This window comes from Camellia sinensis, chromosome 4 (genome assembly GCF_055761805.1).
Source record: "Camellia sinensis isolate YWXY chromosome 4, ASM5576180v1, whole genome shotgun sequence".
NCBI classification, from domain to species: Eukaryota; Viridiplantae; Streptophyta; class Magnoliopsida; order Ericales; family Theaceae; genus Camellia; species Camellia sinensis.
This window is the reverse complement of record NC_138964.1, coordinates 105,939,178-105,953,018: the sequence shown is the minus strand read 5'-3', so window position 1 is coordinate 105,953,018 and position 13,841 is coordinate 105,939,178. Positions and strand designations below refer to the sequence as shown.

Here is a 13,841-nt window from a genome sequence, read left to right as displayed (position 1 = left end):
TTTTAAAGCAGGGGTGTCGGGTTTGTGACATAGAGGTTGTAGGTCACCGACTTCCTTTTGCATTTGTGTTGATTGACATGTCTAGTTTTGATGTTATTTTGGGTATGGACTGGTTATCATCATATCGGGCTGTTATAGATTGCTACCGTCAAAGGGTTACTGCATGTATCTTGAGCGATGATTGCTTTTATTTCTTGGGAGACCAGGTTGATAGAGTCTTATCAACTGTGTATGATCCGCATGGATGGAGTGAACTTAGTTACCTTCTTGCCAACTTCTTGAGTAGTGAGTGTGATGAAGTTCGAGTTGAGTTGCCAAAAGTAGTTTGTGAATACTCAGATATTTTTCCCGAGAATCTTACTAGTTTGCCACCTCACCGAGAGATCAAGTTCTCTATTGATTTAGTGCCTGGCACGACACCGATTTCTATGGCACCATATAGATTTGCACCTGCCGAGTTAAGTGAATTGAAAATTCAACTCCAGGAATTGTTAGATAAGGGTTTTATCTGCCCTAGTACTTCGACTTGGGAAGCATCAACTCTTTTTGCAAAAAACAAAGATGGTGCGTTGCGACTTTGTATAGATTACTGAAAGTTGAACTAGGTAACTATTAAGAACAAGTACCCAATGCCTTGTATAGATGACTTGTTTGATCAGTTAAAGGGGTCATGTTACTTCTCTAAGATAGACCTGAGATCGGGTTATCACCAGTTGAGAGTAAAGGAGGAGGGTATCCCGAAGACGGCATTTCGTACGCGGTATGGTCATTACGAGTTTCTAGTGATGCCCTATGGGCTAACCAATGCACCAGCTGTGTTTATGGATTTGATGAACCGGATCTTCCGTAAGTTTCTAGACCGTTTTGTGGTCATCTTTGTGGACGGCATCTTGATTTACTCACCCTCTGAGGAGGAGCATGAGGAACACTTGCAAGTGGTGCTTGAGTTGCTTAGAGCCTATAAACTGTATGCTAAGTTTGGGAAATGTGAATTTTGGCTAAGGGAAGTTAAGTTCTCAGGCCATGTGGTATCCGGGGAAGGGGTGATTGTAGATTCATCCAAGATAGAGACAGTGCAAAATTGGGAACAACCTAAGAATGCTTTTGAGATCCATAGTTTCTTGGGGTTGGCAGGGTATTACGGTCGGTTCGTGAAGGATTTCTCTAGATTAGCTTCACCATTAACTAGACTGACGAGGAAATGAGTTAAATTTGTATGGAATGACACTTGTGAGAAGTCTTTTCAAGAGCTTAAGGTTAGACTTACCACTACTCCAGTGTTGATTATTCCGGAGAGAGTTTAGGCTATTCGGTGTATTGTGATGCTTCATGGGAAGGTTTGGGTTATGTATAGATGCAAGAGGGGAATGTTGTAGCTTATGGCTCGCGGCAGTTGAAAACACACGAGAAGAATTATGCTACCCATGACCTAGAGTTGGCAGCAGTGATCTTTGCCTTGAAAATTCTGAGGCATTATCTGTATGGAGAGAAGTTTGAAGTGTTTTCTAATCACAAGAGTCTGAAGTATCTATTTACACAGAAAGACTTGAATCTGAAGCAGAGGAGGTGAATGGAGTTCATAGAGGACTATGACTTTGAGTTGCATTACCATTCAGGGAAGGCTAACGTTGTGGCCAATGCTTTGAGTAGGAAATCTATTAGTAGTGTAGCTTGTATTTCCATTTAGGAATAGGAGATGTTGGGTGCTATTGGGGAGTTGATTTGCATCTCGGTGAGTCTGTTGAGACGGCAGTCTTGTTTTCAGCAGTTGCACAACCTACACTTATGAACCGGATGATAGAAGCACAGAAGGGAGACCTTGAGGTAGAATCCCTCGGAGAGAAGATCTCCAGTGGGAAGGTAGAAAGAAGCTTGAACGTGTACTCCGACTCAAGTGTTAGATATCTTGATCGTCTCTTCGTGCTGGAGTCTTGCTGAGAGGAAATACTCTAAGAGTTCCACCATTCATGCCTTGCAGTGCATCCGGGAGGCATAAAGATGTATCACAACCTTTGTTGCCAGTTTTGGTGGAGGGGAATGAAGAATGATGTGGCCGTATTCATGTCAAGGTGCCTTACTTGTCTGCAAGTGAAGGCCCAACATCAGAGGCCAGCGGGTTTGTCCCAACCCTTGCCTATAGCCGAGTGGAAGTAGGAGCATGTCACTATGGATTTTGTTGTGGGCCTTCTGCGGACTCAACGGGGTAGTGATGCCATTTGGGTGGTAGTTGACCTGTTGACTAAGTCGGCACACTTTATTCTTATGCTTGTGAGTGACTCGGTAGATTATCTTGCCGACCTTTACATTAGGGACATAGTGAGGTTGCACGGGGTCCCTGTAATGATTGTTTCGGATAGAGATCCGCGTTTGACGGCTCGGTTGTGGTGGAGCCTACAAAATGCCTTGGGCACGAGGTTGACCTTTAGTATTGCATATCATCCTCAAATTGACGGGCAGTCAAAGCGCACCATTCAGGTTTTAGAGGACATGTTTCGGGGTTATGTCCTCGACTTTAAGGGGTGTGAGAGAGACACTTGCCCTTAGTGGAGTTTGCTTATAACAATAGCTTCCAATCGAGTATTGGCATGGTACCATTTGAGGCGTTGTATGGTTGACCGTGTAGATCCCCTGTGTGTTGGGCTGAGGTAGGAGGTGCACCTATGTTAGATCCAGAGTTGCTCTTGGAAATGACTAAAAAAGTTGCACTTATCTGTAAGAGATTGGTTACGGCCTAGAGTCGCCAGAAAAGTTATGCCGATTGTAAGAGGAGACCCTTGTCTTTTGAGGTGGGAGACCATGTATTCTTGAAGATATCACGTAAGAAGGGTTTGATGAGGTTTGGAAAGAGTGAGAAGTTGTCCCCTTGATTCATTGGGCCTTTTGAGATCCTTGAGCAGATCGGAGAGGTAACTTATCGTTTGGCCTTGCTGCCATAGCTATTTAGGGTCCATGATGTGTTTCATATTAGCATGCTTTGAAAGTATGAGCTGGATCCATCGCACGTGTTGGATTGGACCGACTTAGAGGTAGTTGAGGATGCCTCATATGAGGAGAGATCGATGAGAGTCTTGGATACCCAGGACGAAGTCTTGCAAGGCAAGACAATTCCCCTGGTTAAGGTATTGTGGAAACATCACGGGGTTGAGGAAGCAACTTGGGAACGTGAGTTGGAAGTCCATGAGAAATATCCAGATTTATTTGTTGATGCTTAATCATGTATTGAAATTTTGTTATGTTAATGAAATATGAAAACATTGTATATGTTTTGAGAATATGGAACCATTGTATATGTTGTATAAGTTTTGGAAACATGGATTTAATATAAACATTGTATATGTTTTGGAAAAATGTGAATTGTACTATCGATGTTGGAACTTGTGTACCGAGTTGATGAGAATGGATGATTAGAGAATGGGTCATGGTGATGGAATTGAATGATTATCATTATTGTAATTGGTTTTAACTTAGTTTTAAAACTTGATTTGAAATTTCGGGAATGAAATTCCTGAATGAGGGAGGTTATAGCGATTTCGGTTTTGACCTAACCCTTGTTGTATCCCGGACTCGGGTTTTGTGGTTTACATTGTTGTTCACATCTTGCTTTCCTTGTATCTTCTTAAATTTGGCTTTTATATTGTTGTGGTTACGTTTGGCACAGGTTGGTTGCTTAGTTTCCAAACTCTTGTTGCCCAGAACTCTGCTTCTCCGCTCAAACGGCACTTCTTGCGCTCAAGCGGGCTTTGTGAACTCTAAGTATTTTTGCAGGTTTGCAAAACTACTGGGAGAGTGTATTCTACGCTTGAGCGGATCTTTCCGTGCTCGAGCAAGTTCAACTCGATCGTTAGTCTGTTGTTTGTAAAACTACTGGGAGTGTGCATTCTACGCTCGAGCATCATTTCCTATGCTCGAGTGGAACAACTTATTGTGTCTGACGCTCGAGCATCATTTCTTGCGCTCGAGCGAACTGTGCATATATCAGTTCGTAAAAGCCACATTTTACATCACTTTTTCATCTCTTTCTCTCCCTAAAACATTTCAAAACCCTAGATCTTGAGCTTCGCTCTCTAGAACTCACATTCTCTCTACTTTTTCACCTAGATCCATTGGTTTCTCCACCCTAGTGTCTTTGGGAAAAAGGTAGATCGTCTCAAGGGCTATATTTCTATCCGAGTTGTGTTTGAGTATCTTTGAAGTTTCCTCCTTGTTTCGCTCGTCTTCTAACTTTGAGGTAGGGACTTTCTACACTCTTCTATGAGTTTTAACTTAGTTATTATATATAAGAAATATTGGAACTTAAGGTGATTTTGAGCAAACCTAGGGTTTTCGTTTAAAATCAAAAGAGGGGTTTTCAAATTAAGGTATTGAAAATGGTTATGGGTATAGATATGAGGTTGTGTTGTGCTAAATTTGTTTATTTTGACACATGGGTTGGATTTGGGAGAGGATGGGGTTTTGCTCTAACTGTTTCAAATAATTATTTAGTATAAATAATGAAATTGGTATTGAAAATATAAAATTAGTTGAATGTATATATAAATGGTGGGGTTGGATGGGTATTATCTCTCACCTATGGAAATTTGGATAGTTTATCTGTTTTGGAGATTGTATATCTGTTTAGAAATATCTATTTTGGACTATCAGTGGAGAATAACTATGATTGTTGTGGATATTGCTTGAGAATTAGGTGAATTGAAACTAATCTCTTATCAGTCATCATTGAACATGACTGTGTTTGGGAGGAGAAAGGGGATAGACTCCAGTAAATTAAGTTGGCATGTGTGTCCATGGTAAAAGTCCCAAAAATCGTGCGTATACATAAGTGCTGATTCCCGCGGATGAAATTTTTGTAGAATGGAAAATTCGAAGTGTTTGTATAATGATCATATTGATTAGAGAACCATTGAGTTGTAGCCTCAGTTGGGTTGTCTAGATAATAATGAATTTGACTCATGAGTTGAGGTGAAATGAATTGACTTGAAATGAATTGAGATATTATGATCATGAATTGAGATACAGCTTGGCATATTATGATCATGTAGAATATGAACGATTTTATTACAGGCATTGTGTATGCACATTATACTTATATCTTTGTTAAGATTCATATATTGTGCTAGATTCTCTTTATTGGGCTTTGGCTCACCCTACTTGGGAAAAACATTTTCAGGTATTGGTAATATGCCTCTGCTAAGGACTTAACTTGGGAGGACATGTGGAGCTGAAGGCTTAATTCCTGTTTATTTTTTTGTATTTACTTTTCACAAGCTTAGGGCTTTAATTGTATGGAGCTTATGCTTCATTTTGTTGTAATCAAGCACGGTCTTGGAAAGATGTAAGCCATTAGGGCATATACATATTTGTTTAGCTTTCTTTTCTAATTACCATTTTGTAACACATGCTGTAGATTCAGGATGAACGATTTATGAATGTATATCGCATGTGTCACCTTTTGTACATTAACTTTGATTAGTGAAAGCTTCTTATTGCATTTATACCACTTTGTACTAATGATTGGAGTTGAATTATTGTAATTATTTTGGCGGCGTTACAATTCCCACTTGGAAGTTGTTCACTGAATTCTACAATACTTGAAATCTACCCCTGGGAAAGGTGTTCTCTTCAAGAATAATGAGGAACTAAATGAAAAATCCTACACGGATTCAGATTGGGTTGGATCAGTAATGGACCGCAGGTCAACATCTGGTTATTGTACCTTTTCATAAGGAAATTTGGTGACTTGGAGAAGCGAAAAACAAGCTCTGGTGGCTAGATCAAGTACTGAAGCAAAATTTAGAGCTATGGCACATGGAATTTGTGGACTCTTGTGGCTAAAGATTATCTTGGACGATGTGGGAGTCAAGTGGAAAGAAAGCATAAAGTTGTACAACAAGTCTACAATCAATATAACTCATAATCCAGTACAACATGATCACACAAAACATGTGGAAGTAGATCGACACTTCATCAAGGAAAAAACTGGATAGTGGCTTAATTTGTACTCCCTATGTCTCAACGAACGGGCAACTTGCAGACGTCGTGGGTGTTTGGGAAGTGGGTTTTTATGTAGGTTTTTTTAGTTGTAGGATTTTATTGGAGAAAAAAATTTTGGTATTTGGGAAGATAGTTAGGTTTTTTTGTAGTTGGATGTGATATTTCTGAGAGAAAAAGTGAAATGATTATGGGGTTGGATGTGATATTTTGGCCAAGTTTGGCTACAAAGGAAAAAGTGCACTTATTTCATCTTTTTATCTTTTTTGGGTCGCATCAATCAACATCTCCTCTCTACTTTTTCTACACATAATACAAAAAAAGTCAAAAAGTGCACTTATTTAGTTTTTCCAAACTAGGCCTTTGTTTAGATTTGTTTTTTTTGGTTTTGCAAAAAGTTGTCTTTTAGTGAAAAAAATCAAAAAAAAACCCAACACACAAACTTCCCAAACACCACCATCTTCACCAAAGGACTACAGAGTCACTCATTTCAACATATTATGAGCAAGCTAGGAATAGACAACATTTATTCACCAGCTTGAGGGAGAGTGTTAGAGAATCTTTATGGATTTAGTTGACTTGCTGAACAAGGAATTTATATCCCTTTAAAACTATGATTGTACAACCTGTATACTTTATATTTGTTTCATGTTATAACTGTTGTTAGTTAGGCACTAATTTTTAGCGATTGTTTCCTGATTTGATGTAAAATTTGTTCCCTAAATTAGTGTCCTTTGTACTCTATATATTTTGTATGTTTTCCCTCAGTTAAAAAAAAATTTAAAAAGAAGAAGAAGAATTATTCATCTACGAATTATAGAAGTTCAACACTTCTCTAAGAAGGATGTTAAGGGACAATCTAACTCCAAGGATCGACACTACGGGAAAGAGCATACAGTTTTCTCTCGGCATTATGGAGTCATTCTCACATGCAAGTGTGATATGGATGTTGGCTGGAATGTCGTATTCTCAACGAAAGTTTTTTTTTTTTTTTTAAATCTTAGTGGGACTATATATTATCCCCTTGTGCATACCTATTATGTCGGTTTAGTGTTTGGGTAATGTTTTCCTAGGGTGGTTCTAATTGTTTAGGTACTCTAGACCTAGGGTTTCTGATGTAGCCCTAGGGTGTGATGGTTTGAGGATTCTGGTAATCTAATGGAGGTTATGGGGCACAATTTGTTTCGATTTCCCTAGTGTATAATGTTCTAGCAAATCCCAATCCTAATCTAAAGAATGCAAGAACAGTGGAAGATGAACAATAATTTGATGGAGAAATCGGGAAACAGTAAAGAAAATGAAGGTAGATTCAGGGCATGAACAAGAATATAAAGTTCTAGAATGCATATAGGGAGTGCAGATTGTGTAAAGCCAAATACAGATCAATAATGAACGAAAATTAAATGTGATGCACAGATTCTAGAATGTGTGATATGAAGATTAGATGTGCAAAAGTGTGTTAGGTGAATATAATTTGTAGAAAATCAATGTTGTTAGGTGGAAAACGAAACTGTCGAATGAATCTAAGCATGGGAGACTTGAAAGCATGAAGAACTATAAAAGAATGAAAAGGAAATTAAAAGGATGACGAACTTACAGATTTGAGATGGGAAAATGGGTGTCAGATTCGAGTTCTTTAGTGTCAGACAGTGCCTTTGATCGGAATAGAAGGGGTGAACGAGTGTCGGAAAAGGTAGAACGAATGAGTTGCAGAGAGCTTGAATGGTTAACAATGGTGGAATGTAAAAAGAAAAGCTCTGAGAGAAGAGAAATAGTTGGAATGATGGAATGAAAATACGGAGAGAGAAGAGAGGAAGTTTTGATAAATGGGAAAAGACGGCAACGAAATTATTTATAATGCATTGGGAGACGTGCTCACGTTGACGTCAATTGACGTTAGGCGGCGTAGGTCAGAGTTGATGTGATGCATCTATCGTGCGATGAGTACGCACCGGTAGGGTGATCACACGTTGGCGAAATGATTGAGGTTGTTATGACATGATAGCTCATGGATCTTGGGCTTTTGAAATTCTTAAACTAGCAGGTCATGATCTCGACTAGTGGTTCGATCTGAGATGGGATGTTGTATTTGAGCGAGACAGAACATGTTGGTTCTTGATTCTTGATAAGTGGACACTTGAGTCCCGGTTTCATGAAATCGACAAGTCATGATCTCAGTTAGGGAGTACCTTTCATTATGTTGTTTAGCCGACATGTTGAGAGGTCAGACAATATAGGTTCCATCACCTTACGATGCTAATGTAATAGAATCTAGGGGGTAGTTGTGGGGACATATTTTTAGGTTTGCCCACGTAGCTAAGATGATTAGCCGAGGTGCCACATGGATGGGCCATGTTGCCAAGGTTGCTATGATATTGCTGAGATATGCTGTGGTAATATCGAAATCTGAGATTGTCTAATAGCGAACAAAAGTCCTTAATAAGTTGAGGCACTCAGTTTGGAAAAAGATGAGGCACTTAGGTGGGATCATTCTTATCTAACTGAGAGTCCAAGATAACTGTTATGCTTGAGTCCTATGAAGTGATACTTCTATGGGACGAGGGAACTGTTGACTATAAAAGTAAGGCACCCCATGAGTCTAAGATATACTTATTATTGTGAGTTGAGTACTTGAGTTGATATCTTATGAGATATGTTACTGACTTGATTGTCGGAGTGCCTCCGGGTAGACGAGCCACCGCGATATTTCTTACTCTCTTGTGTGCTGGTGTTCGGCTTAATCTATCATGTCGTGTGCTCTCCAGCTAAGTTCCTTAGATCTCAGTAGAGAGATCTGTTTGGTTGTGAGGTTGGAAATCAACACCCACATATTTACATGTGGATTAATTTTATGATAGATTTCTTCATGGTTTTTTTTTCTCATTTTAAGAATTTACTTATATTAATTATTTGTTGTATTTCATCTTCTTTACAATTGAAATTGATTGACTTTACTATAAATAAATTAAAAATTAAAAAAGCTAACAAATGAGGGTGTGTAAGGTGCAATTTTGACAAGTTTATTGTACAATGACCAATGTACAAGAACATCACAAAACACAAAGGCCATTTTTGTTCTTTGCAAAGGTTGCACCGAGCGCCATGGTTTTGCATAGAAGCAGAGACATTGACCATTCTGATAGGAAAAAAAAAAAGGATTCCGATAACAGCTAACATAACATAAAATGTGAAGGAAGGAAGCAATGCAACGTTCATCAGCATTTGGATAGCCAAATTACATCAACCACAATTGAGGCAGTGAGCAAGCCGCAGCTGACAAAAGTGAAGGCTATGGAAACAGCAACACGGTCGCAGAAGCTGTGTAAGGGCTTGCAGAAATTTGGTAATGGCGAATGTTTGATTCCGGTGCGGTTCAGGTTCGTTACGCCTGATGCAGCTGATCCAGCACTCATCATTGCATATGCAAATGCCTGCAACATTACCCCAAAAATCAAGACCCTGTTGGAGAAGAAATTGTTGCTTAGAGATTTTTCATGGTGTTGAAACTTTAATCTACAAATGCAGAACTCACTGACCACTCTTGTATATTCTCAATTGAGAGGTCACAATCAATCTTTTATTTATTTATTTAGGAGTCTTTCTTTCTTTATTTAGTTCTTTCTTCTTATTGTGGGATTCTTGTATCAATATAGTGGCGGTTGGTGTTGGACTTGAATGTATGTGTTGTTGGACTTTCTTCCATAATTAATTGTTCAATTTGATATAATTCTCAATATTTGTTCAATTTGATATAATCCCCTGGTCCCGTCATGGAATAGATGAAATAAATCAAAAAATGGACTTTTGTTCAAAATTTAAATCTTATTCAAGAGTCCATATACGGTTCATCTTTCAGAACCATATCACATCCTAGATTTGATGAAATAGGATGAATTAAGATGGTATTTTGTAAATACCTATGAAGCACAGGTACGGGTACGAGTATTGATACTGGTACAATACGGGTACGTCGATACGGTAAAATTCAAAAAAAATAGGGTACGGGTACGGCTTGGTACGCTTGTAAAAAAATATTTATTTTTAATTTAGAGTAATGCAAAAAATAATTAAATAGTTTAATTTGTTAAGGTCCAACCTATAATTAACATTTAATGCCAAAAGAAAAAGTATAAATCAAAATTAAATATCAATATATTAAACAACTTACAAACCATAGTTTAATTTTAAAATCATGCTAAGCATAAAACAAAAACTGAAAAAGAAATCTAATGAAATGAGTTTTATCTCTGTAGTAGAACGAAAATATTGTTTCAACTGAGGTACAGTATGGCTTGGATATATACTAGGTACGTTTGGGTACGTCAAAAATTAAGAAGAAAAAATTTGGGTACGTGTTTCGTGTACCCGGTACGTATGCAGAAGTACCATACGAGGTACGGTACGCCTGTAAGTACCCGGTACGGGTACGGCATGTTTTTCGAAGTACCCATGCTTCATAGGTAAATACGTAATTATCTTGAATATATTAACCATTTTTTTATTTTCCAATTGTGTGAAAGGGACAAAAGAAAGATCCTATTGTTTCTTCTACAATTTCTAATTCCTAATGGACCTTTCAGTTTATTCTCTGATCGATTAACAAACAAAAATAAGTAAATAAAATAAACTCTACAAATGCAGGCTCTCAGGTGACGGGATCTCTACCTCCAAAATCTCTTCCTTTTGTTTCAATACACTCCTAATTGCACAATTGTGTCTCAAGATATTGTTTCAATACTTCTTACCATTGAAAAGAAAATCTCAAAATTTATACCATAACTTTGTGCAAGAATTGAATCAACTTGAACTCTTGAGAGGGCACCACTACAAGATTTAAGAAGTTCCATCCAAAGAGGGCAACCATTGTTCAACAGGTTATCTCATAGAATTTGCTACTTGTTCAACACCAAAGTATGTATTACAGTATCAAACGACCCCTTGAACAAGCTTAACCAAGGAAGATGCAAGTCATAGAGATTAATAAGATGGGAATGAAAGACAATCAATATACTGAGTTAGCAAGGAGGTAACACACTTTACCTGATCCCCAGCGAAAATAATCCAGGCATGACTGCGAGAAGGAATAACCGGAGACTTATGCAGCAACCTTGACGTACTGATGAGGAATTGAACCACAGAGTGAGCTGCAGCAGCTGCTGAAACTCCTACCAGATACCTGTCTTAGCCACAAAATTGACACATTTCAATCATCTTTTGTCATTTAAAATATATTTCTAAATTGAGAAATGTTACTATGTGCACTCTTAAAAAAAATTATATCATAAAAAAAAGTAAAGATTTTGGTGTTGAAAATTACAGATATTCGTAGTGTGTTGGGTCATTTTGTGATAAAAGTTATGAATAATAAAGTTATTATGTGCAGTGAATGAATGTTATAGATACGTCATTTTGTGATAATAGTTACTTTTTATTTATTTATTTATGATGAGTAAAATGTTATATTTTTTTGAGATGAAAAAAAAAAGATGTCATTTTGTGGTAAAAACTATGAATTATTATGGTGTTGTTATAAGAGGTAGCCCTTTCCTTCCCAATATAATCCATCTTTTTATCTTTTTTCATCACATCGCTTCTTTATTTTTTTGCACATCTTTTCGCAAAAAGATAAAAAGTGCACTTATTTAGATCATTCCAAACAACCCCAAACAGCATCAGAACATAAACCTTAGCAATTAACTGTTGTTAGAGGATTATCACACTTGTTGGATGTTGTTAAAGGTCACGGATGGATAATTCTATTTGTACACTATATTTTGTCTCACTGCGTATTATTTGTATGGTTCATATATCAATTTTACAAAAATAAATAAAAAATTTTGGATATTAACTATCAAACAAAATTTTCAATTAATTTTAATTCAAAAATTAATGTATCTTAATAATCAATTTTTATTCAACAATTGATATCCAAGCTGCATGATATGTGCGGAAATAAAGCTTGGTGTGACAAATATAACTACCACTCAGGGGTGTCTTTCTAATCATTCCTATGCCATGCCACGAAACTCGAAGGAAAAAAGCCGATCCCAAATTTTGTCACTATCAGCCCCAAAGGGTAATATAGCCAATATCAAATTCGACCCAAAACAAAAGAGAAAATTGCAAATAAAGGGTAATTTTATAAAATATTTACAAATTTATGAAAAAAAATTATAACTTTAATTATTAAAATTGATAAATTTTTTCATTAATTTGTAAATTTTTTTAATGAAATTTTTTTTTCAAAATAAAATAATAATACATTCCACTTTTGCCGCTCCATTTTTGTCAAAATCATTACACATGGACATTTTATACGAAATTATGCTTTACACATTTAGGTCTGTTTGATTACTGAAAAAAATTGGAGGACACGTTATTGCTGAAAATTGTTACTTTCAATGAAAAAACTGTTTCCGGAAAATTATTTAATAATTTCGAAACACCACGTGATAATATTTTAAATTAATTATCAATTATTTAATTTTTATTTATTCTCTCATTCTCAACATAAATCATAGACCCCATCTCTCTCTACCAATCAAAACATTATGAAATAACATGTATTCATATTTCGAAAATATTGAATAATCACTATTGGCTAAATCATTTCATTGATTTTATTTTTCCATACAATTTCTTAGCAGGCAAACGGCAATAACGAACTCAAGTTGAATGGAATTTGAGAAATATTGAGGTGATTAAAAGGTGCATACACGAAGGAATCAGCGAAAGACCACTTGGAGTAGACAGGGAGGCTAAAGCCGTAGATGGAGACGGTGGAAGCTTCCTCGGCAGTGGCCATCAGAGAAAGTGAAGCCACGGCGGTGGAGAGGCAGGCCAGCCTCAGAACAATGTGTATGAGTTCAAGTTTTCTCCTCGCCGACTCTAGTGACCCGCTATTTGTTACGCTCTCCTCCGCCGCTGCCGCCACCTTCGTCTCCGGCAGCTGTATCGCCGCCTCCGCCAGTGTTTTCTTTCCGTTCATCATGTTTCTCTATCTCTCTCAAGGCCTCTTTGGAGGGGGTGGTATGAGAAGAGTTGAGTGCGGGGGAAGGGGTTTTAAACTGAGGAAACGGGTGGGGGATTTGGCGGTCTGATACAGGAGACACGTGGCGGAGATCTAGGTCAGAATCCAGAAATTATTGATCGGTTCAGATGCAGAGTCATGTCGCGTTTCTCATGGGGACTCACGATTTTATCTTGAATAATTAGATAAAATAAAGATCTGAAAATTTGCGATTTATTTGACTTAAAATGATAATCACAGAATCATGGGCAGTGCAGTGCCCGTGACTAAGCAGTGCACTGGACTGGAACTCTGATGCATTTTGTTGGTTGGCTCAGTTAGATAGAGTTACCTCGGAAACTTACACATCCAAGTTTGTTTCACGGGAAAATCGCATTTTAGTGGCGAAGTGGAAAAAAAAAAAAAATTATAAGCTCTGTTTGGAAGTGGTTTGTAATTGTAATTCTACCTCTTGGTTTGTACGTGGTGTTTAGTTATAATTTTCAAAAATTAATTTCACACATACTTTTGAAAACTCCCTTTTAGACAAGAAAATTTGGCCAACCCGATCGTCCCTCGAACGTCCGGCCAATTAACCGGAACAGTGTACTTTTTTCTTTTTTTTTTCTTTTGCACACCTGTTATTTTTATATTTTAAATAAAAAATATTTTTAGAATTTTGTTAAATTTTTTTATGAGCTTTGAATAGGATTTTGGATTGTATGTTTGATTATGGGTTGTAAATTTTTGAATTAACATCATATGTCACGTCATTCATTTCAAACTCAATTTAAAATTCATAACCAAACAAATTTTTCGTACTCAAATCATAGTTTCAAAACTC

The 13,841-nt window shown here is 37.2% G+C and overlaps 1 protein-coding gene across 2 annotated transcripts; it reads right to left on the bottom strand.

The window, feature by feature from the left end:
• Nucleotides 1-8,985: 8,985 nt before the first annotated feature.
• LOC114282561 (CASP-like protein 3A1) lies at nt 8,986-13,368 on the bottom strand. Of its 2 annotated transcripts, none has more exons than XM_082865851.1 (3): nt 12,705-13,368; nt 11,029-11,164; nt 8,986-9,447 (listed from the first exon to the last, which is right to left on the bottom strand). In XM_082865851.1, exons 1-3 carry the CDS (start codon nt 12,977-12,979, stop codon nt 9,229-9,231), a joined length of 630 nt encoding a protein of 209 aa, XP_082721977.1. In that variant the 5' UTR covers nt 12,980-13,368; the 3' UTR covers nt 8,986-9,228. The 2 variants fall into 2 exon arrangements, with proteins under 2 accessions (XP_082721977.1, XP_028081073.1); XM_028225272.2 differs by having other exon boundaries at nt 8,986-9,419.
• Nucleotides 13,369-13,841: the final 473 nt, after the last annotated feature.

What these genes read in the sequence shown, in the direction of transcription:
- LOC114282561 (XM_082865851.1), bottom strand. Translation starts at nt 12,979, where the DNA reads ATGATGAACGGAAAGAAAACACTGGCGGAGGCGGCGATACAGCTGCCG. An exon ending in TCTTTCGCTGATTCCTTCGT is followed by an intron (nt 11,165 to 12,704) that starts GTATGCACCTTT and finishes TGGCTAAGACAG; the next exon opens with GTATCTGGTAGGAGTTTCAG. An exon ending in TTATTTTCGCTGGGGATCAG is followed by an intron (nt 9,448 to 11,028) that starts GTAAAGTGTGTT and finishes CTTCTCCAACAG; the next exon opens with GGTCTTGATTTTTGGGGTAA.